This window comes from Trachemys scripta, chromosome 1, assembly GCF_013100865.1.
Source record: "Trachemys scripta elegans isolate TJP31775 chromosome 1, CAS_Tse_1.0, whole genome shotgun sequence".
In the NCBI taxonomy this organism is placed as follows: Eukaryota; Metazoa; Chordata; order Testudines; family Emydidae; genus Trachemys; species Trachemys scripta.
This window is the reverse complement of record NC_048298.1, coordinates 64,990,623-65,015,412: the sequence shown is the minus strand read 5'-3', so window position 1 is coordinate 65,015,412 and position 24,790 is coordinate 64,990,623. Positions and strand designations below refer to the sequence as shown.

The 24,790-nt window shown below is 45.3% G+C and overlaps 1 protein-coding gene across 3 annotated transcripts in view; it reads right to left on the bottom strand.

Moving 5' to 3' along the window:
* Positions 1-20,746: 20,746 nt before the first annotated feature.
* Positions 20,747-24,790, bottom strand: part of LGR5 (leucine rich repeat containing G protein-coupled receptor 5) — a 121,702-nt gene continuing 117,658 nt past the window's right edge. For all 3 annotated transcript variants that reach the window (XM_034771466.1, XM_034771476.1, XM_034771486.1), the window contains exon 18: positions 20,747-24,249. In XM_034771466.1, the coding sequence (XP_034627357.1) occupies positions 23,159-24,249 (1,091 nt within the window). In that variant the 3' untranslated portion in view covers positions 20,747-23,158. The remainder of the gene's footprint in view (positions 24,250-24,790) is intronic.

The window sequence follows — 24,790 nt, the reverse complement described above, 5'->3', positions numbered from 1 at the left end:
GCGTATGCTGACAAGTCTCGCCAGCACGTCATGTTTGGTGTCGAACTATTCCTTAAGATCCAAAGTGACAGTGAGAGTGAGGGTGAGGAGTCCGACAATGCTATCGGGCCACGTAATGCGTACGACTCGAAATTGTTTGTGGCATTCACGGACATACTCAGCACTGTGGAACGCCGCTTTTGGACTCGGGAAACAAGCACCGAGTGGTGGGATCACATCGTATTGGAAGTCTGGGATGACGAGCAGTAGCTGCAGAACTTTCGGATGAGAAAAGCCACTTTCATGGGACTGTGTGAGGAGCTTGCCCCCACCCTGCGGCGCAAGGACACGAGATTGAGAGTTGCCCTGCCAGTGGAGAAGCGGGTGGCTATTGCAATCTGGAAGCTGGCAACTCCAGACAGCTACCGGTCAGTCGCAAATCAGTTTGGAGTGGGAAAGTCGACCATTGGAATTGTGTTGATGCATCCTACTCAGAAGAACCGTGACTCTGGGTAACGTGCAGGAAATAGTGGATGGCTTTGCACAAATGGGGTTCCCTAACTGTGGAGGGGCGATAGATGGGACACACATTCCTATTCTGGCACCACCCCACCTAGCATCCGAGTACGTTAATCGGAAGAGGTATTTCTCTATGGTTCTCCAGGCGCTTGTGGATCACCGTGGGCGTTTCATTGCCATTAACACAGGCTGGCCCGGAAAGGTGCATGATGCACGCATCTTTTGGAACACTTGGCTGTTCAGGAAGATGTAGGCTGGGACTTTTTTCCCGGAGCGGAAGAGCACGGTAGGGGAAGTTGAAATGCCCATTGTGATCCTTGGAAATCCCGCTTACCCGTTAATGCCATGGCTCATGAAACCCTACACAGGGAGCCTTGACAGCATCAAGGAATGGTTCAACTACAAGCTGAGCCGGTGCCGAATGACTGTGGAGTGTGCCTTTGGCCGTTTAAAGGGCCGCTGGCGATCTCTGTATGGGAAGCTGGACTTGGCCGAAAACAGCATCCCTGCGGTTATATCCACGTGCTGTGCCCTCCATAATATTTGTGAAGGGAAGGGTGAAAGCTTCACTCAGGCATGGACCTCCGAGGTTCAACACCTGGAGGCTGAATTTGCACAGCCAGAGAGCAGGGCTATTACAGGGGCCCAGCGCGGGGCTGCAAGGATTAGGGATGCCTTGAGGGAGCAATTTGAGGCTGAAAACCAGCAGTGATATCTGGTGCCCTGCACAGGATTGAAGCGCAGTAGTTCCAATCTTTAGGAATCAGTGTCTGCTAAGCAGACAAGCAGACTTGCAGTGCCTGTTTATTTCCTGGGCTAAGGAGTCTTTTACTTTATGCAATAATAAAGAATGTTTTCAAAGCCAAAGAATCCATTTATTGAAAAGAAAAGAAAAGAAAAGAAAAGAAAAGAAAAGAAAAAGAAAATTATTTATCGAAAAGAAACAAGTGGGTGGAGTGGGGAACGGTACAATCACAGATTCGCGTATGTCCTGTCTGGTGTGCTGTGCAGTGAGTGCTGCACTTCAGGACAGCTATACTGCATGGTGATGGGGGTTGAGTGCAGAGGGTAAGGGTCGTGGTTTTCAGGACTGGGTGGTGAAGATACTGGTGTTGGAGGCAGCGGGTGGCATGAAGAACACGGAAGTTGGGGAAAGTGGGTTGGAGGTGACAGTGGGGCACAACGGAAAGAGTTTTGGGACAAGGGCTGTGGGGTGGGGGTGGCGTTTGCGGTACTGCTCCTCTTTCTGCATGGCTACCAGCTCCTGGATAGTATCTGCTTGGCGCTCCAGGACACTTATGAGCCTATCAGTGCTTTGCTGCTGGTGCGCGGTGCTTTGCTGCCCGTGCGCTGCGTTTTCCTGGCAGATCCTGCTTTCTCTCTCCCTCCAGTTCTATGCTTTCTCATTCTCTTTAATAGATTGCCGCATCACTTCTTGCAGCATGTCTTCTTTGCTTTTTCGCGGTCTCTTCCTGAGTCTTTGCAGTCTCTGAGCAGGCGATAAGAGGGACGGCTGAGGTCTCAAGGTTGATGCAGCTGTATAGGCAAAATGCAACATTTAACAGAGGCAGTATTGTTTATACCAGGCAGAGTAATGATTCCCTCCGCACTTTAGGAGTAGAAAACACACAGGGTCTACACAATAGCATAATTTTCCCGTCCAAAACAGAGCACACATATCCCACGGGAGCCTCAAAATGGTGAGTACGGGGGATTGATTGTTTCAGGGCTGCACTGTCCTCTGGGTTTCTGTGCCTTGGGGAGAGCCAACAGCTTCAGGGGGCACCTACACTGAACACTGTCCCAACATTTTCCACAGGAGTTCGTCCTGGACGATATCTTGCTGCTGAGGGTGACCTGGGAAGCAAGAGAGGTCTTCTACTGCAATGCGGCTTCCGCCCTAGCTCATATGCAGCTTGCCTGTGTGCAGCAATGGTCCCTCCGCCCCTCACGACACAGTGGCGTGGACACGTTAGCCTGGCTGGGACAAGGACCACGGTGGCTCTCCCGATAAACCTGCGCAAGCGCATTGCACATGTTCTGGATGAGACATTCGAGGAGATTACTGAGGCCGATTACCACAATGTGATAAACCACATCAATGCACTATTCTGCATCTAGGCATGCATGCCTAACCCTCCTCTCCCAAAGAGCCCGCATCGAAAAAATTCCTTCCCGAAAAAAAATACCGCTTACCGGGAACCTGCTCTTCTGTTTGTCCTCCACCAAGTACCGGCCGCTGCGACTGGCTACCTTCCTCCTGGCTCGAGAAGAGCTCCTGGCTGCATGGCTCCAGGGATTCCGGGGTGTCTCCATCTGGCTCACCAATGTCACTCCCGTTTTCCTCCTCCTCCTTCTCCCCCCCCCACACCGGCTCTGAAGTGTCCATGGTGGTGCTCAGAGTGGAGGTGGGGTTAACCCCAAGTATCGCATCCAGCTCTTTGTAGAATTGGCAGGTCTCAAGGGGAGCACCCGAGCGGCCGTTTGCATCACGGGCTTTGCAGTAGGCACTCCGCAGCTCCTTCACTTTAATCCTGCACTGCAGGGCGTCCCGGTCATGGCCCCTTTCCATCATGTCCTTTGATTCCTTCTCGAAGGTATCGTAATTCCTACGGCTGGAGCACAGCTGGGACTGGACAGCTTCCTCCCCCCAAACACTGATGAGGTCCAGCAACTCGCCATTGCTCCAGGCTGGGGCTCGCTTGGCGCGTGGAGGCATGGACACCTGGAAAGATTCGCTGATAGCACTCCACGCCACGCCGGGCTGAGCAAACAGGAAGGGGATTTTTAAAATTCCCGGGGAATGTAAAGGGTCGGTCACATGGTTGGTTGCCTGAGACCAGGGCAGTAGAGTTTGAACTGATGACCAGAGTGGCTAGAACAGGCATTGTGGGATACTGCCGAATAATTCTGGAGGCCATTCACAGTGCATTGGGCGGCCACACTGGCACTGCAGCGCTGCAGCGGCAGCGCAATACTTGGTATTCCTCTCAGAGAGGTGGAGTACATGCAGCGCTGCAACCACGGAGATAAAGCGCTGCAAATGCCTTGCCAGTGTGGACGGGGAGTGAGTTACAGCGCTGGGGGAGCCTTTACAGCCCTGCAACTTGCAAGTGTAGCCAAGGCGATAGTCAAAGCAAATACTTCCTGAAAAACCCGGAGACCGTAATATGGTTGCATAAAGTATTTGAACCTTTATGAATGATTAATACATTTGTAAAAATCAAACTATGTTTGCACATACAATTCAAACAGAAAAAGGATACATTTTTCAGTGTGAGTTCTCTCAGTTCTAGTTCAAACATATTACTTATTTCATCTGTTCTTTTGGACATGAATGTGTAAAATTACAGAAATTAGAGAAAAGCCAGACTAGATCATCCAACCTCACCACTTATCAATGCAGGACTGTTCCCTGCTGTCAGTCCAGGACAGCATTAGACAATGCATTGTCAGCCTAGTTTCAAATATGCTTAGCTGGGGTACTTCCCTGGGAAAACTGTTTCACAGCCTAACAGATCTCATTATCAGAAAGTGAATCTGCTATTTAGACTGAATTGGCCATGGGTTAATTTCATCCTACTGCTCCTGTCACTTATGGTCTCTCCTTGCTGTTTAGATCTTTAAAGCATTTGCACAAGGTTATTGTGTTCCCTCTTAATCCATTGCTGATACATATTTAGTACAGTTGATGTTTCTTCACAAGTTAGTCCCTCTGAGCTCCTGATCCTTGTTGTTCTCTGAACTTCCACTAATTTGGCACTATCTTTCACGTAATGAGGTGTCCCAAAATGAATGCAGTATTGCAGAGGCAGTCACAAAAGAGCTATATCACAATCCTGCAATGGACATGGTCCAATGGCTGGAAGATGAAGCTAGATAAATTCAGACCGGAAACAAGGCGTACATTCTTAAAAGTGAGGATAATTAACCATTGGAACAATTTACAAAGGGTGGTGGTGAATTCTACAGCACTGGCAAGTTTTAAATCCAGATTGGATGTTTTTCTAAAAGATGTGCTGTAGAAATTATTTAGAGGAAGTCCGATAGCCTGTGTTATACAGGAGGTCAGACTAGATAATCACAATGGTCCCTTCTAGCCTTGGAATCTATGCATTTGATAAGATGCTGTTCAGGAGCCCTTTTTATGGTCCTTCAGCCAGTTTTCAATCTATGTGATGGTTGTTATCCAATTTGATTAAATTCTGAAAGTTTGATTTTGTAAAATATTGCATCAAATGATTTGCTAACTGCCAATAATATAGCTACCACATTCCTCTCATCTACTGCTTTGTAATTCTATCAAAAAACAAGCAAAAATCAAATTTCTCTAGTATAACTTTTCCTTTATAAGCTAATGATGATTACTGTTAATGGCTGTTATCCTCCTAGATGTGGAGTGATTTCTCCCCATATCTCTATTATGTGTTATATTATGTTTCCATAAGTCTCATCTCTATGCCAGTTAAATAATTTCTGGGATCATGTTTGTTTCCCTGTCTATGAATTCGCCTTTCAAACCTCTTCCTGAGACCTGTGTAAGGAGGGAAGCTTCCGGGAATTGAGCTCATTCTTTGCTCGCAGAGGGAGGTCACCCATCTCTTATGCTTGATCCCCATGGAAAGCCCTCTTAGGAGCTGAGGATTCAAAATTGTGCAGGAAATGGGCCAGTGGAAGAGTGGGGCAGAGGGAAAATGCACTATTCCATCTCCCCCTTACCCCCCAAGAACTACAGGTACTTGGAACCAGGAGAAAATTAATTCAGCCTAAGCATATAGGATGGAAAAGTCAATGGGACTTTTCTTTTAAATCACTTAAGTGCCTTTGAAGATCCCAGGGGCAAATTCCAAAGGCACAAATGTCTATTGGGTGCCTAACTCCTACTGACCTCCAATGGGAGTTAGATGCCTAACTGCCATTTATGCCTTTGGAAGTATCACCCACATCCATAGCACCTGATCTCTGTTACCAGTTTCCCCTTCTTCTCGTAGTTCCTCGCTATTGCAAGAAATAGATCCAGGATGGCTTCTCCCCGATTAGACACTCTACTCTGAAACATTAAATTGTCTCCCATGTAACTTTCATCTGATCCATGTTTGACTGTATTTTGTAACCAATAGAGATCTGGGTAGTTAAGGGGGAATTAAAGTATGTATCCTCCCTTTTCAAGACAAGTGCATCAAGAGTTGCTTCAGGAATATTTCCTGTTCACTCTTCTTTCACATCTGGTAGTCTGTAGCAAATGTACACTGACAGTTTTTCCCATTGTTTCCCATTAATTGTACCCTTAATTCAAAGAATTTCTTTTTTACCCTCCCTATTGTTGTATTACTTATGACATGTAACATCACTTCCTCTTCTATGTTTGTATTTTATACACTGCACCTATCTATATTAACATTCCAATTATGAGAATCATCCCAGCAGGTTTCAGTTGTGCCTATTAGATCACAGCCTCCATCAGTTAGTAATACCTTGCGTTGTTCTTGCTTGTTTCCCATATGTATGTTGGTAGACTCTTCTCATTCTTCATCCTATGTGTCAGAATAACTCCCCATCTTCTGTTTTATGTTGGAAGAATATGCTAGATACTTGAGCTAAGAAATTTCCCATTCTCCTCCTTTCTACCAAATTTAAATTACAACAGTAGGAAAAAAGAGCAATAATAAACAACATAGGGAATCCACCGCCCTTACTCTTCCTGCAATATAGTATTGTGCACAAACTACTCTTTGTACTCCACAAATCACCATCAGTGGAGAACCCCTGGAAAATGTGGACCATTTTCCAAACCTTGGCAGCCACCTCTCCCCACCAGCCAGCATTAACACAGAAATTGAATACAGGATCTGCTGTGCCAGCACATCCTTTGGAAGACTACTGAAACGAGTCTTCAATGATAGGGATCTGCAAACAGGCACCAAGATCTTGACTTACAATGCAGTTGTCATCCCCACCTTTCTCTATGGGTGTGAGAGCTGGTAACCTACAAATGACATGTCAAGAGGCTAGAGTGGTTCTAGCATCGCTGTCCCAGGAGGATTCTCCAGATCAGCTGGGAAGACTGACACACTAACATCAGTGTTCTCTCTGCAGCCAACATCAGCAGTATAGAAGCACAGGTCATGAAACACCACTCCGCTGGGCTGGCCACTGTGTACATATGCCTGACACTTGCCTCCCAAAGCAAGTACTCCTCTCTCAGCTAAGTCAGGGATTGTGGAAGGCAGTGGAAGCACTTCAAAGACATAGTGAAAGTACATCTTAAAAAGTGAGGCATTAAGCCAACAAACTGGGAGGACTCGGTGCGGAACAGAACACAGCGGCGCCACACCATACACCAAGCCACAGCTCACTTTGAGGAGAACAGACGTGCTTATGAGACAGAGAAATGACAAAGGAGGAAAGAAAGGGCACAACAGTCCAGCCAACAACTATGTGTCCTCCAAAATTACACCTGTCACTTCTGTAGGAAAATCTGCAGGGCAAGAATTGGGCTCCTCAGCCACTTAAAAACCCACCAATGAGAACCCCCTTGGCAGACATTATCCTCCCATTGAGGGATAGCCAAAGAAGAAGATACCTGATACACCCTGGTTAATTTACCTTTATTTATATTGCCTTCAAAAGTACCAGTAAAACAAATAGTTTAATACATCAGAGCCAAGATTTTCAAATCTGGGTGTCTAAAGTTATGCTACTAACTCTATTTAGGCTAGGGTGACCAGGTCACTGACGGGAAATATTGGGACGCGGGGGGGGGTGGGGGAGGGGGGGAGGAGAAGGGGGGATATCGGGACGCGCGGTGGGGCGGAGCAAAAAAAAAAAAAGCTGTTTTGCAGGTGCCGGCTGCGTCGTGGCTGCTGCCCCTCCCCACCCCCGGCAGATGCGGCACGTCCCGCCGTCCCACGGGGAAGGAGCCGCTGGAGCGAGAGGTGCGGGGCTCCAGACCCCGGCAGCGGCGGGGGAGAGCGGCTCAGGGCCGTGCGAGTGGGCACATAAAGTTTATCGGCTGGGGGGGGACCCCGGCCGGCTCCTCGCCCTGCCCTGTAGTGGGGTAGCGTCCCTGCCCCACGCCAGCATGTCCCACTGGCCACCGCAGGCCAGGTAAGGAACTGAGTCCCCCCTCTCCCCTCCCCCCAGCTCCTCAGCTGAGCGGCATTCCTCCTCCCTCCCAGGCTTGCAGCTGGAATGCCGGCGCAAGCCTGGAGGAAGGGGGTGGTGGCCGGCTTCCAGTTCCTGTGGCTTGTGAGTAGGGGCACCGGGCGGGCAAGGGGGGCTGGCAAGGGGGCTGCTCCCCCAGGAGGGTGACAGGGGGGCTCAGCTGAGGAGCCAGGACGAAGGGGGAGTGGGCGACTCGGCTCCTTACCTGGCCTGTGGCGGCCGGCGCAACATGCTGGCGCGGGACGGGGAGCCGGCCGGGGTCCCGTCCAAGCCGATAAACTTTACATGGCCACTCGTGCGGCCCCGAGCCACTGTCCCCCGCCGCTGCTGGGGTCTGGAGCCCCCCCGTCTACCTCCTGGGGGAGCAGCCCCCTTGCCAGCCCCCCTTGCCTGCCCAGTGCCCCTACTCACCAGCTCCAGGAACTGGAAGCCGGCCACCATCCCCTCCCTCCAGGCTTGCCCCGCCATTACAGCAGCAAGCCTGGGAGGGAGGAGGAGTGCCACATGCATGGGGAAGAGGCGGGGCCAGGGCGGGGATTTGGGGAGGGAGCCAATGGGGGATGGGGGGGGAAATCGGGGGGGCAAGAGCCCTTCCAGGAGGGCAAAATTGCTTGTTTGTCCAGTGTCCCGACCGCACATTGGTCGGGACGCGGGACAAACAAGCAAATATTGGGACAGTCCCGATAAAATCGGGACGTCTGGTCACCCTAATTTAGGCACCTAAATAAGTGGCATGATTTTCAACAGTACTGAGCAACCCTGCATCCACTGAAGTCACTGATGCATTGTCGCTAGCGGTGTTCTCTCCAAAGATGTTCATTTGAAGCACAAACTGAATTTGAAGAGCGAGTGCAAAGAAGACTTGAGTGAAGTGAATATGTCTGAAGTGAGCCCCACCTGTTTATACAGCTCTCATTTTCCTTGCTGATTTACTAGCTATTGAGGCAAAATGCAATGTCAGTATTAGGCTCTCTCTATCTCAGAGCACAGACAACTCAAAACTGAAAGAAAACATTTGTTTCTGATTTTTGTTACATGAATATAGCTGCTTTTTTCTTGTTTTGGGTAAACTATCTTAAAGGATGTTGCATTGTTTGTTAGTAGGTGCTACCTTTACTATAAAGTGCATTGGGTAGAGGAAATGACCCTGGTTCTGCTGTACCTCTGAAAGCCTTCTGTTCTTGCTGACATACTGATTAACATGAGGGAGGAAAGGACACAGCGCCAGGCATTCTGACAGAGAGTAAAGGGGCATGCAGATAGTTAATTTCTCATCAAACGATACAGATGCAGCCTGTGAGATTCAAGTTCTTTGTAAAATTAATGTTGGACCACTGGGACCTTAATCCCAGTGTGCTGGCTGGTTGGTTAGCCATCCTTAATACTCTCAGGTTGGTGGTGGAAACAACAACAAAAAAAGCATCACCCTCAGAAACAGGAGAACAATTCAGTAAGGAATGGCTTACATGTATAGTGTTACATTATATTAGCTGCATTAAATTACATTGAGGCATGGTGATTAAGACTCCAATCGACTTTACATAGGAGAACGCTATTGGCTGCAGTGGTGCTCTGTTTGGGCTCAGGGATCTGCAAGAGCAGAGCCTAATAGCTAGGGCCCTATCAAATTTGTGGTCCATTTTTGTAAATTTCACCATCATAACATTTTTAAAATTTTGAATTTCATAGTTTCAGATATTTAAATCTTAAATTCTACAGTGTTTTAACAACAATGAATATATATTTTTAAAACAGCAAAATATAAACATGTAATGTCAAGACTCAGCATTTCTCAAACTGGGGGTCCCGACCAAAAAGGGATTCACAAAGCTATTGTAGGGTGGTCACGGTATTGCCACCCTTACTTCTGTGCTGCCTTCAGAGCCGGGTGGCCAGAGAGCTGCAGCTGCTAGCCAGGTCCCAGCTCTGAAGGCAACGCCCCCACCAGCAGCAGGGCAGAGGTAAGGGTGGCATGGTATGGTGGCAGCAATATTGTCACCCGTACTTCTGCATTGCTGCTGATGGCAGTGCTGCCTTCAGAGCTGGATGCCTGTCCAGCAGCTCCCAGCTCTGAAGGATAGGGTAAAAGTACACAAAAGACCAGATTTCATGGGGAGACCAGATTTCACGGTCTGTGATGCATTTTTCATGGCCGTGAATTTGGTAGGGCCCTACTAATAGCTAAGCCATAATCAATGGTATCATTTGTACTGTTATGCCATGGATTTGGTGAAATCCTGTTGACCCTGGTGGATGTAATAGCTGCCCTTCATTCAGAATAAATGTAAAAAAACAATTAAGCCCCTCTATGAAATAGATAGCTGAAACTATAGAAGCCACCACACAAAACACAGGGCCCGTGCAAGTCTAGTCAAGAACTTTAGTGATGTGGGCAGAGGGATTTCATTGGGGTCTGAGATCAAATGGCGAGGACTGGGTATTGTTGGATGGAGCTATGTACGTGAGAGAGAAATGGCAAAAACCACAGAATCTCACAATGAAGGCAGCAAGGAAGCAACAGAGGCAGCCAGAGACACACTTGTAATGTGATCCTGAATGGAGCGGGGGGAGAGCTTTTAGGCAGGGTGCTGGCTGAAGAGAGGCTTGAATCTCTGAGCAAAGAAACTCTCTCTTGTTTGATTCCTTTTGTGTTGAGGGGAATAGGACTTTGTACATTAGCAGGACTAGAACAAAGAAATGCCTGACTCCGTTATCAATTTCTCATCCTCCTGGAAACAACCCGCAAGACCTGAATATTGGCTAACTGCTGAGGTCAGAAGGGGAAACAGCATCCTTTAAACCAAGTTTTGGCCAACAAGAAAGTTATTACGGTGTGTAAACTATTTTGGGGAAGTTCTATGGCTTGTATTATACAGGAGGTCAGACTAGATGATCAAAATGTTCTTGTCTGGCCTTTAAATCTATGAATGTATGTATGTATAAAGCAGTGGCAGCAGCATCTCCATATTCAAGTTGTAACTGACCTCCATTAACAGGAAGCTATTTTTGCCTCCTTATAGCTTTAAGCTGGAAAATAGGTTGGGCCTCAAACTTGCTATATTTACTCTCAAGGTTATAGGGAATGTTCCTGAAGAAAAAGAGTATGACAGTTTGAGTCATGGATTTTTAAAATGACCCTGATTTGAACTGTTGGCTTTATCTGTATTTTGGGGCAGGGACTGTCATGGTGTATATAGGGCCTAGCAGAAAGGGACAATAACCTGTCTGAGGACTCCAGGTACTATCACAGTATAAATATTATTAATGTTTCCTTATACTCCATCAGCCTGTCTGTATTCAGCTGTTGTTGTTAGAGTGTAAGTCCTTTGGAGGCAGGGACCATCTTTTTGTTCTGTGTTTGTCCAGCCCCAAGCTCAATGGGATCTTAGTCCATGAGTAGGGCTCCTAGGTGCTATGATAATAGAAATAATAAAAAGGATAATCATTTGCACACTTTGAGCACCCTGACCCTCTCCACCTTCAACAGTTTAGAGACAGACTTAAGTTGAAATTAAAATGGGTTGCAAAATGGGAGGAAACATCATATGAAAAATTGTACAGACTTTTTTTTTTTTTTACACCACTTGTCTCTGAAATGTTAAACTTTTCAGTTTCCCAACCAGCTGTAGCTGAAATATGATGTAAAGCATATAATCTTCAGCAGATTTTCCCTCATTTGGGAAATGATTTGGCTTGCCTGCCTTTTTGACTCTGCACACACATCTTTCCCCATGATGACATTACATATTGGGTTTATTAAAGTTCAGACATAAGATGTCACAGCGGATCAGCTGTCCCCACACAACGCTGTTGCTACCCTTGTGGTTTGCAGTGGGCAGTTTCTTTGCAGAATATTTAATTGAGAGAAATCTCTCAGTATAAAGAGTCTGGGGCCTGGATAGGTAGTTCTGATTAGTATCTGGGAGTTCCCTGAAATCCAATCAGACCCAAAATGTTGCCATTTGGAGGCCCAAACCTACAAAGGGTTATGCACCCATTAATATGGTTATTCCCATGCAGGGTCCTAGTGACCTCCCCGACCCCCCATGAGTAAACAGTTCCTTCCACAGGTGTAACCGTTTGTAGATTTGAGGCATGGGGACAGTTTCCTGTCAGTGTGAAAGGGCCCACTCATCTCACACAGGCACCCCTGCCAGCTGGGTGTGTCTCTGCACCTGCACTCCCTCTGCATTACTGCATGCAGTTAACCTTCTCAGGCAGGTTTTTCAGTGACTCAGCCCTCTGTATGTGAAACAAACACAAAACAGACCCCTTTCTGGAGTAAATGGTCCAATAGGGCCTATCACAGTACCTTGCTGGCAGTGCTTTCACCTACAGAATGTCCTTAGGCTGAGGTTCTCAATCAGTCCAACAGGACCTATCACAGTATCCTGGTTATTGCCCCTCCTCGGCTAGCTTTCAAAGTGTGTCTCAACCTCTCGTGGGCTTGCTCAAGTATTGTTCCCTGCTGTGATATGCAACAGTGCCCCCAGGGTTTCCTCCACAGAGACTCTTCACCTGGTACCCCAGCTGGGATGCTATTTATAGGTCAGTCCCCTTCCAGGGGTAACAATGTTCAACAATTACTGACCATCTTCCAGGTTGTCAGTCTATCTCCAGGCTACTCCCTTGCTCAGGATTTTAGCCACTTCAACTGTACTGATAGTGGGCGGGCCTGAGTCCCCCCCACTTCAGGTCCCAATCCAGAAATCCTTAAGTAGCAGCCCCTTGCTGCTTCTCTTTAACTATTTGCTACTGTGTTTTGATGGGCCACTTCCCCAATACCTTCTTTACAGCCTGACTCCAGCCAATACAACTCTGTCCAGCCCTACAGCCAGCCAGAAGCACCATCCTTATTCCTCCAGCCAATAACCAAACTCCTTTGTCCAGCAGCCTCTTTTTATATGAACCCGCTTGTCACTGATTGGCTGCTTCCCTGTAGCCTCTCTAGGCAGCTTGGAGGATTCACCTCTATTGCTCTTTCCTAGGACAGGGTTGGTAGGACCTCGAGGCCTTCAGTAAGGCCTCAGGGCCGGGTACAGGCAAACATATCCAAAGTTTGAAGTCAGCTGATGGTGATCTTGCAGTATAAGATAACTTAATAAGTATACATCCACCCCAGCACCATGGTTTGGGTTGGGGTGCTGTGGTTTAGGGGTATATCTACACTGCAGCTGAAGGGATAATTTCTAGCTTAGGTAGCTATACAGGCACTAGCTTTGATTGAGCTAGTGTCCTAAGAAAAGCAGTGTAGGCGTATGGCACTTACAGCAGCACAGGCTAGCTGACTGAGTACATTCCTAGGGTCTTAGATGGGATTGTACTCAGGTAGCTAGCCTGTGCCACCATTCCTGATATTTTTAGTCCACTATCTCGATCAAAGCTAGTGTGTGTATAGCTACTCGAACTCAAAAGTAGTGTAGACGTACCCTCAGATATGTTCTCACCATTCCAGCAGAGGGCACGAGCTCTTGATTGTCCTCTGCCCCTTTATGTGTTTGCCTACAGACTGAGGGTTAAGTGCTAGGAGAAGAGTGGTGAAAGCCCCCTTTGGTTGCAGACCTCTGCATTGAGCTGATTGATTCTTACCCTAGGATTGCTCACCCATATGAGACTTTCTGCATTTCTTTTACAAGATGGTGGAAGGAAGAAGGCAGCCCATATCAAAGCTGAGAACGCTGTGTTACTAACCAAGGCTACAGCTTAAGTAAGTGAAACTTCTGCTTTTATTAGTGAAACCTTCCCAGTCACTGTGTAACTCTGTTAGGTAGATGGGAGAGGTTCTTCTCTAGGGAAAAAGATCATTTAATTAAATGGAAACTCTGCAGATTGTTGCATGGAAATCTATAGCCAGTCTTGAGAAGGCTGCTGAGATGCAGGGGATGCAATTAAAAACTGTATAGGCAGCTGTCAAAACAATGATTACAGATAAATTCTGACTCCAGAGGAAAACTGAGAAGTTTGAAGCTGCATTCAAGTACTAATTATATAAGAGTCTTGAGAATTCCTAAACTGGTTGGAGAAGCTCCTCAGAACATATATCCAAATTACTTAGTGGAAGTCTTAATATTCACAGATGGACATTTTATCCCTTGTTAGTGAAGGCATATTTTTTGCTTGACAAGTGGAAAGTGTTGCCACCTGTGAAATGATTATATGAGGTTGTTAAGTGGACTCTTAGTCTGTGACTGAGATTTTTAGAAATTCTGGCTTCAGGCCAGCTCTCAAGAGGAATACTCTTAATGTTTGTTTTTTCCTGTGACCGAGATTGGATCCTTAGATTATTTTGACAGTGCCACAACAAATTGTTTTATGGGGGAGAAGTGCTCATGTTTCCTCGATCTCTGGAGCCACTGAACCAGAAGACTGTGATTCTCATTATGTGAACAAGATGTTCTTGATGTTGATACTGTGTTTTCTCCCATGTATGCTTCCATCTGTTGGGTACATGAATGCTTCGATTTTATTTATTTTTTTAGCATGGATAAATTGGCCTTCTCCTTTAAAAGGAGAGCTAATCTAACGCAGCTTGAGACTGCATCAGTCATTACTATTACAGATTTGGGTCAAATTCCTGAGCTTAGTTTAGATAATATAGAACTAGAGCTGAATTAGTTATTTGTTTTTTGAGATGTACTTCAAGAATGGAGGATTTGTTTCTTGAACCTTTGTGCAGATGATATACGTGTATCGCAGAAAGAACTCAAGGTGGTTGTTGCTGTTAGGAGAGATGTTGGCTTGGATCCTCAGCTGGAGTAAATGAGTGCCCCTTTATTGAATTTAATGGAACGATGTCCATTTACATCAGCTGAGGATCTGGGCCATCATTCAACCTGAATGAGACTGGAAATAGGAACTTGTTTGTTATAGGCTTGTTTTGGTTTGGTTTTTTGTTCTGACTTTTCATGTGTCCTTTCAACTTTCCTGATCTGAAGACTCTATAATTTCTTTTAACTGTCAACTATTGATATATTTCCGGCAACACCTACTCTTCCCTATCAAATCTTAGACTGATGATTATGTGTACGTGCCATACAGCCTTTGTAAGATATTGTTGTCCCAATACTCCAGACAACGCACACAGAATATCACTGAACTACTCTCTGACATGTCAAATATTGTAAAGCCGAATGTTCAAAAACAAAAGAGGGATTGTGGGTGCTTATAATATTTAGCACTTACATGTGGTTAAGGGCTGTTTCACAGGATAATACATACAAGCTACTTGGTTGCAGAATTCAGGATGGAAAGGTACTAGTAGGGCAATAGGAACAAAAATGTAACCAGAGCTCGAGATCAGAGCGGGCTGCAACACAGCCTCGGTAAGAGCTATGACTGTCTTGTGAGTCCTGTGTTTGGGTTTCAATATTGAATCCCGCAGTACTTTTCATGCAACAGCTTCTCCTCACCTTTTTTTTTTTCTCTCTATCAATGTCCTTTAGGCTCAGTCCTTGTCCCTCTCCTCCTTTCCCATGGCTGACTACATCCTCTCTAATGGCTTTCCTTTCCATCTCTGTGCTGACTACCCCACTCTCCTTGTTCAGTCACACATCTGCAACTTTCTCTCAACTCTGCCTGGGTGTCCATCCACCAACTCAAACTTAATACAATATCTATCACATTGGGGCTTGAATTGGGGGAGGCCTGAAGGGGCTACCACTGTATAAATGATTAATAATAATGTGATAAAACTGCAATTCCTCCCTCTAATACCCTTCCTTTGCTATCACTGATAATTCCAGCATAGTTGGATTGTAAATTCTTCAGGGCACAGGCCAAATTTTGTTACATGTGTGCACAGCGCCGAGCACAACGAGGCTCTGATCCCTGACTGGGACCCCTAAGTGGTAGTGCAAAAAAAGCCTTAATAATACCACCCCCATCCTCTCAGTTAATCTGGCACAAAACCTTGGAGTCATTTTTGGCTCCTTTTTTCTTTTTCTTCTCTCCCACACTTTTATTCAATCCTCTGTAATATCTCCAAAATCCATCCCTTCTTTTCCATCCCAACAGCTAAATTATGACCCATGAATTAGTACATTCAGCCTCAACTACTGCAACCTTTAATGATCTGGAGGATGGCGTGGATTGCACTCTCAGCAAGTTTGCAGATGACACTAAACTGAGAGGAGTGGTAGATACGCTGGAGGTAGGGATAGGATACAGAGGGATCTAGACAAATTAGAGGATTGGACCAAAAGAAACTTGATGAGGTTCAACAAGGACAAGTGCAGAGTCCTGCACTTAGGATGGAAGAATCCCATGCACTGTTCCAGACTAGGGACCGAATGGCTAGGAAGCAGTTCTGCAGAAAAGGACCTAGGGGTTACAGTGGATGAGAAGCTGGATATGAGTCAACAGTGTGCCCTTGTTGCCAAAAAGGCTAACGGCATTTTGGGCTGTATAAGCAGGGATATTGCCAGCAGATCGAGGGACGTGATCATTCCCCTCTATTCGACGTTGGTGAGGCCTCATCTGGAGTACTATGTCCAGTTTTGGGCCCCACACTACAAGAAGGATGTGGAAAAATTGCAGAGTCCAGCGGAGGGCAACAAAAATGATTAGGGGGCTGGAGCACATGACTTATGAGGAGAGGCTGAGGGAACTGGGATTGTTTAGTCTGCAGAAGAGAAGAATGAGGGGGGATTTGATAGCTGCTTTCAACTACCTGAAAGGGGGTTCCAAAGAGGATAGATCTAGACTGTTCTCAGTGATACCTGATGACAGAACAAGGAGTAATGGTCTCAAGTTGCAGTTGGGGAGGTTTAGGTTGGATATTAGGAAAAACTTTTTCACTAGGAGGGTGGTGAAGTACTGGAATGGATTACCTAGGGAGGTGGTGGAATCTCCTTCCTTAGAGGTTTTTAAGGTCAGGCTTGACAAAGCCCTGGCTGGGATGATTTAGTTGGGAACCAAATGTAGGAGTGGGCTGATAAAGTTTGCGGATGACACAAAGTTGGGAGGTATTGCCAATTCAGAGAAGGATCGGGTTATCCTGCAGGGAGATTTGGATGACCTTGTAAACTGGAGTAATAGTAATAGGATGAAATTTAATAGTGAGAAGTGTAAGGTTATGCATTTAGGGATGACTAACAAGAATTTTAGTTATAAGCTGGGGACGCATCAGTTGGAAGTAACGGAAGAGGAGAAGGACCTCGGAGTCCTGGTTGATCGCAGGATGACTATGAATCGGCAATGTGACGTGGCAGTGAAAAAAGCTAATGTGGTCTTGGGATGCATTAGGCGAGGTATTTCTAGTAGGGATAAGGAGGTGCTGGTTCTGTTATACAAGGCACTGGTGAGACCTCATTTGGAGTACTGTGTGCAGTTCTGGTCTCCCATGTTTAAAAAGGATGAAATCAAACTGGAACGGGTACAAAGAAGGGCCACTAGGATGATCTGAGGAATGGAAAATCTGTCGTATGAAAGGAGACTCGAGGAGCTCGGTTTGTTTACCTTAACCAAAAGAAGGCTTAGGGGGGATATGATTGCTCTCTTTAAATATATCAGAGGGATAAATACCAGGGAGGGAGAGGAATTATTTCAGCTCAGTACTAATGTGGACACGAGAACAAATGGATAGAAACTGGCCGTCGGGAAGTTTAGGCTTGAAATTAGGTTTCTAACCATCAGAGGGGTGAAGTTTTGGAACAGCCTTCCGAGGGAAACTGTGGGGGTGAAAGACCTCTCTGGCTTTAAGATTAAGCTTGATAAGTTTATGGAGGGGATGGTTTGATGGGATAAAGTTATTTGAGTCAATAGGTCAATAACGTGCCATCCCTGGTAATTAGTAACAATGGTCAATGATGGGATATTAAAAGTTACTACAGAGAACTTTTTCCAGAGTATCTGGCTAGAGAATCTTGCCCGCATGCTCGGGGTTCAGCTGATCGCCATATTTGGGGTCGGGAAGGAATTTTCCTTCAGGGTAGATTGGCAGAGGCCCTGGAGGTTTTTCGTCTTCCTCCGCAGCATGGGGCAGGGGTCGCTTGCTGGAGGATTCTCAGCGGTTTGAAGTCTTTAAATCATGATTTGGGGACTTCAACAGCTGAGTCAAGGAAGAGATTTCTTCCAGGAGTGGGTGGGTCAGCTTTTGTGGCCCGCATCATGCGGGAGGTCAGACTAGATGATCATAATGGTCCCTTCTGACCTTAGAGTCTGAGTCTATGGTCCTGCTTTGAACAGGGGGTTGGACTAGATGACCTCCTGAAGTCCCTTCCAACCCTGATATTCTATGATTCTATGAACCTCCCACTCTTTTTTAGCTTCCATGATTCTCACATCAATCCCCTCAACATGAGGTAGTTAAAACTTTCTTCCTTACTTGCTGAGCTGACCATTTTCATCCCCTCTCTAAATCACTATGTTGCCTTCCACTCTCCTACATCAAATTCAAACTCCTCAGCCTCACCTAGGGTGACCAGATGTCCCGATTTTATAGGGACAGTCCCGATATTCGGGGCTTTGTATTATATGGGTGCCTATTACCCCACATCCCGTTCCAATTTTTTTACACTTGCTATCTGGTCACCCTAGCCAGAGGTGAAAGTAAGCCGGTCCGGCGTACCGGCAAGAGCCAGTATGCCGTGCCGGACTGCACCGGCTTCCGCAGGCCAGAATTAAAAGGGCTGGGATTAAAAGAGCTCCTCGCAGCGGGGATTTAAAGGACCCAGAGCTCCGCGGAGGCTGGAGTCCCAGGCCCTTTAATTTGCCCGTGAGCCCCAGGGGCTCCCAGCCACCTCTGCAGCTGGGAGTCCTGGGTTGATTTAAAGGCCCTGGGTCTCCCAGCCACAGCGGGTGCCCCAGGGCCTTTAAATCTTGAGAGCCCCGCCTCTTCCGGTTGAGGCCATGCCTTTTCCGGATGAGAGTACCGGTAAATCCTGTAAGTTACTTTCACCCCTGCCCTAGCCTCACCTTCATACTCTGCACAACTTTGGTTCCACCTATGTCTTGTTCCTCGAAGCCCCCTCCTCCTTGGTTCATGCCCTGAGCTCTGCCACCTCAATCCACTTTGTCATGCCTCGGGTTTTTGTCTCCTACAAACAATTCTGCCTTTTTCTTGTGCCTCCTCCTTCCTGATCCTGTCCCCCACACAACCTGACTCTCTGCCTTCAAATCCCTCCTCAAGCTTCATTTCTTTGTTAGCTTTCCTGGCCAAACTCGCTAACATTATCAACACTAGAGTTGCTTTTCATTTTTCTATCATTTATGCCTAGCACCTGCCATTCTAAAATCTGATCTTTGTAGCTGCTTCGCACATGGGCCAAGTGCCTGCCAGAATATTCTCAAGCTCCCTAATTCTCTTACTCAATGTTATGTCTCTTCTGGTACATTGCTTTCTTCTGTTCCTTCTTGTCTGTTCTCTTTTCACTCTTCTGTCGTTCTCCTTGTATATCTCTTCTTGCTGCCTGTATTCCACTTTGATTCAGCCCAACAGCAATACACCTGAGAAGCCAAGTGCACACGACTATTTTGTGCAGTGGTTCCTCATTAGAGCTTGGTGAATAAATGTACTTTTTGACATCTGCTGGCAGGTCTGAAAAAAAATCATTCGGAGTTGAACTGAAAACAATTTTTTTTCTGAATTTTCAGTGAACCGAAAAATTGAAAAAAATGTTGTTGGGATAAATTGAAACTGACTGTGAATTGCCACTATCATGAGAATGAACAGTCATTGAGGCAGGGGGCAGAAAAAGGAAGACTCTACAGTCTGGTAGTTAGCGCACTCACCCGGGATGTGGGTGACACTAGTTCAATTCCCTGCCTCACTGTTTGTTTATACAAAGTGGAACAGCTTCAACAGGAGAGACTGTGGGAGCCCCCCCTCTCCCACTTCATATCAGACTATCCCATTGCTCAGAGGTTAGGGCACTCTACTGAGAGGCAGGAGACCCCTCTTCAAATTCCTGTCTCAGATCAGGCAGAGGGGACAATTGAACCTGGGTCTCCCACATCCTAGGTGAGCACCCTACCCACTGGGCAAAAGGTTGTAAAGGAAGTTTCTGCCACCTCCTTTCCCCTCAGCCATTTCGTGAATTCTCCTTAGCTTTTGACAAATGCCTGAAATAAGAATAAAACTTTGGGTCAAAACAAAATATTTCCTTTTGATATTGCTGACGTTTTCATTTTTCAGTTCAGTCAAAACTTGAAGTTTTGGGCAGCTAAATTATTTGCCAATAATAATAATTAATAATCACTCAACACTGTCCCTAAACACGAGTGTGTGTCCCAGTGCTGGCACGTCTTCTGGGGTCCTCCTCCTCCTCCTTAATCAGCCTGACAGTGAATTCAGACGTGCTCTCTATACTGGGCTCTGATTCCCTGCCACTGTCTCCCTCTTATTCAGTCATCCAAGCTTTAACCTGCAATGTAACCTGGGCTGCTCAAACCTAAGTTTTGTTATTGAAATAGGGGTGGTGTGTGTGTGCATAGTACAGAATAGCTTTGAGCTGTCCCATAGAGAAGAGAATGTAGATATAAGATAGTCCGGGGAAAAGGTTTCTGGCTTCAGACTGATAGATAAGGGAGAATATTAGGTAAAGAGGCTCGGTCTGTGTTGAAATAAAATACTATTTTAGATTGGTGATACTTTCCTGGACCCTTAACGAGACAGAAATACCTATAATTTAAGCTCTGGTTAGAACTTCAGGGTACGTCTACACTGCAGTTTTATAGGCGTACAGCCCGAGCCCCATAACCCTGAGGCTAGGTCTACACTACCCGCCTGAATCGGCGGGTAGAAATCGACCTCTCGGGGATCGATTTATCGCGTCTCATCGGGACGCGACAATCGATCCCCTAATCGACGCTCTTACTCCACCAGCGGAGGTGGGAGTAAGCGCTGTCGACAGGAAGCCGCGGAGGTCGATTTTGCCGCGGTCCTCACAGCGGGGTAAGTCGGCTGCGATACGTCGAATTCAGCTACGCTATTCATGTAGCTGAATTTGCGTATCTTAAATCGACCCCCCCCCGTAGTGTAGATGTAGCCTCAGACACATTGACACAGGCTAGCTGCAGTGTAGACGTACCTCAGAGATCTTATTCTAGTGAACTAGTGCAGACCCTGATGAAATGCCTTTTTCTGTTTAGTCACAAATTTTATTACAAATTACATATATTTGGAACAACCGATAGAAAAGAAAGTACATAATCTATTTACAATCGCTACACATTTACAGATAATATATACAGATGGTGAATTTAGTAAAATATATGAGCAGACAATAGAAAATATAGAAAATATCAGTATGAAACTGTACATGGCTTATTCTCATGCCCTTTAGTGTGGTTGTATTTTATTGTAGCAATAAATACAGTTCTATATTTACACATTTTTTAAAAAAGCAAATGAATTTTAACAATTTCAAGTTAAAATATCTGATCAAAATATTTCAAAAATCGCTTATATAAATAAAAGACCCATAGTAGCCTTTTGTTTTGGACTTTCTGCAAGCTATGAAAGTTCTGATAAAAGTAACTTTCTTTAACTATTCTTTAGAATTATAACATTATTTTGCTTCTCAAACCATTTTACAAACTTTTTAAATATAGCAAGCCAAGGAGAAATTTCACTGACATTAAACAGTGCAGCACAGATGGACCCCAGTTAAAATAAAGCTAAATAAACATGATAATAAGTATTGTGCAGTGGTTGACTGATACTCGGTTTAATCCACAGTGATTTCAGGAATCATTCTGCAGCTGTATACTGTGCTGCTTCAAAAGCCACAAGAGATAGAGGATTAAGATAACCAGGCAGCCAGCTTTACCAGACATAATTTCTGCATTTGTTCATTTTTTTCCAGAATGCACATGTCAGCCAAAATCAACTGATGCCATCTGTAACTTCAAAACTAAAAAATATTTTTTCTCCATTCACACTGGCATTTCTAGGTAAGTCCACAGCTTGCAACAGATTTTCATCATGAAAATCCATCCTGTGGGTGCCAGGAAGGTACATATGTAACATGAAAATCAGAGACCATCTGTAATTGATCATCTTAATTATTTGGGCTCATCTAAGTTAGGTAATGTTGTCCAAATGCAGTTTTATCCACCTGGAGAGCAGAGTGGCCTTTAAACTAAGAAGCAGGTACTGGACCATTAAACATTGTTGCTCAGGGAACATTAGAAAAAAAACCAACAAAATCTGGATCCATGCATAGCAATGTCTTATTTGATCTGCTCATGAAAGGAAAGGTGACATCTATGAGAAAATGAGATTGAAAGAACTCCCAAATATAGTTTAGTCAAGGTAAGTGCTAGTCTCAGACGGAAACAATGGGCCCATTGCCTGGGACTCTTTAAAGTAGAGAGGGCAAATATCAGGGGGCTTTCCTCTCTAATTGTGATGGTTCTGAGATACACAACTTCATAGGCCTTGATTCAGCAAGGGATTCATACATTCACAGAATTTAAGACCAGAAGGGACCATTGTGGTCATCTAGTCTGACCTCCTCTTTAGTACAGGCCACAAAACCTCCTGAATTAATTCCTGCTTCAAGTCCAATAATTGTAATTGAATTCAACCATCTCTTGTAGCAAATCATCCAATTATGATTTAACCATTTCCATTGCTGGAGAATCCACCACAACCCTTGATAAATTTTCAACACCCTTTTTGAACTGGACACAGTATTCCAGTATTGGTCACATCAGTGCCAAATACAGAGGTAAGATAACCTCTCTACTCCTACTTGATCCTCCCTTATTTATATATCCAAGGATTGCATTAGCCCTTTTGGCCACAGATATTTTTTATGGTTCTAGTTTCATAATCAAAATGTTGTGTAGTACCAAGTCAAATGCCTTCCAAGAGTAAGTATATTACATCAACACTATTATCTTTATCAACCAACTTGCAAACTCATCAAAAATAGTATCAAATTACTTTTACAAGATCTATTTTCCATAAACTTTGTTGGACTTCAATGGGATTGCTCATGTGCTTTAAGTCAGGCACATGCTTAAATACCTTGCTGGATCAAAGCCATAGACAGGCACTCTTAAAAAATAATCATAGCATTAAAAAAGCACGGAGGGAACTTGACCAACCCCATCTGGGGAGCAACCCTGTTCCTAACATTTCAAATTATGTACCTCAACAAGCCCAATTAATTAAAACAATGGCAATGCCTCCAAGAAAATTCACCTCTTCAATATACTATTTTTGCTCTTGACTGTCAGATGCCTTTTCTGACTGGCATCTCTCTAAGAGAACAACCGAACCAACTGTATACATGCCTGCAGCTTTCAGGCTTCCTCTTCATCCCAAACAAGGTTGGTTTTGAGATTTCCTAAAAGGCTGTCAGGATTCATGTGTTGGGATTTCAGCCTGCTGCTTGTTTTCTTTGTTATTAGCTGGTTTGTTTAGATGTGTGTAACAGTAATCAAGAGCACCTTTGACCCCACTCTCCAGCACGTGTACACACACCCACTCTTACATTTCGGCTTGAAAAATGTGTAAACATACATACATTTGTTTTTGCCCCTGAAACTAGTGACATGGAACAAATGCTACTGATGAAAGATTACAGCTTTCTGTCATTTGATAAGATGAGGGCATTAGTGAGTTGCTGGTAGGCACATCATACGATATGCTGGCACTTGCAAAGGTTACCAGGGCTTGTGTTGAGTCACAGGACTGTTTCTCTACATCGTCTGAATTAACAGAGATCAGACTTGTATGTTTTGATCTGCTCCATAACAAAGTTTGCTTTCTGAGATTTCCCAGATCTTCCTTAAAATATGGATTGAAAAGGATATAAAGAAGTGGGTTTAGACATGCGGGCAGTGGGACAATCACTAGGAGTATTGATTTAATCACTTCTGGGCTAATAAAAGTGAGGTTTAGTAAGGAGGAAAAAGATAAGAAGGCCACAGGACAATAGAGAATGCAATTAGTAAAAAGTAACAATGCTATGTGCTTGATCATAGAACAGTCCCAAATATTGTCTAGTTCTCCCTTCTCCAAACTACAGTACAGTTTTGTATAGGCAACAGTCATAACCAGAAAGCAAAGAGAGTTTAATAAGACCAACGCTACCATGAAGCCCATAGAGCTGGGTTCCCCAAATGGCAAAGGTAAACAGAGCGGAGACACCCCATATTTGCTCTCACTGAGAAGTGGTACCACTGCAATTATCAAGGCCAACATAAAGCAAAAGAAAATGGCTATTTTCACACTAGCAAGAGAGGATTTTGTTTCAAACTTTGTAGCATACTTTAGAGAGAACCCACGTTCGAGTGCTGCCAGGGTAAGGAGGAAAATGGAAGTCTCTGAAGCAAAAATGGACAGAAGGCCAGTGACTTGGCAACCAACTCCGCTTTCCCACCAAGCACCATATTGCGCAAAGTTGCCAAAGGTTAATGCATCCATGCTGGCCAATACACCACTGGACAGACCCATTAGCATGTTTACAATGGCTATCAGTCCAATTAAAAGTTTTATAGAGGAAATATACAATGGAGATCTGAAGACTGTTGTAGTTAACAGTGCATTGCAAATAAATGCCAAACCCACTATGGTCCACACTCCAATTCTGATTAGCCAACTACCAAACAGATGGTCACATGGTTTGAAGGGACCTGCAAGGACAAGAAAAATGGGAAGAGGAAATACGTGAGAGTGAACAATTAATTTGCAACATTTGAAAACCTGCCTAATTTTCATGTCTCTTCTCACCATAGGGAGAAAGATTATTCACCTTCTCCAGCACCCACTGCTACGAAGTGGCTTCCAACCTTCTTTTGTTGGTGCTTCCCAAAAAGACTGGAGAATGGGCATTTCCTGTCTCCTCTGTCCATCATGACCCAGAACACTCTGTCCCTTTTTAACGTCCATTCTCAATCTCTCTCTCTCTCTCTCCCCTGTCTGTGTTCTTGGTGTATTTTTTTCTGTTCAGGTTTCTTTCCCCCCTGCTTCATTTCCTCATGCGAAGAGGAGGCTTCCTGCTGTCTGGGGTGGGAGCTGTGGTATTGACTAGGAATCTGTGGGTTTAGGCTGCCTGTGCTCTCCCCGTGAGCTGGGTGTTCTGAGAGTAGCTAGGCTCTGAGAGAAGATAAGCCTGGGGTGCTACCTGGGCCTCCCAATATGTAGAGGTAAGCTGTGTCCATACATTGGGTGCTG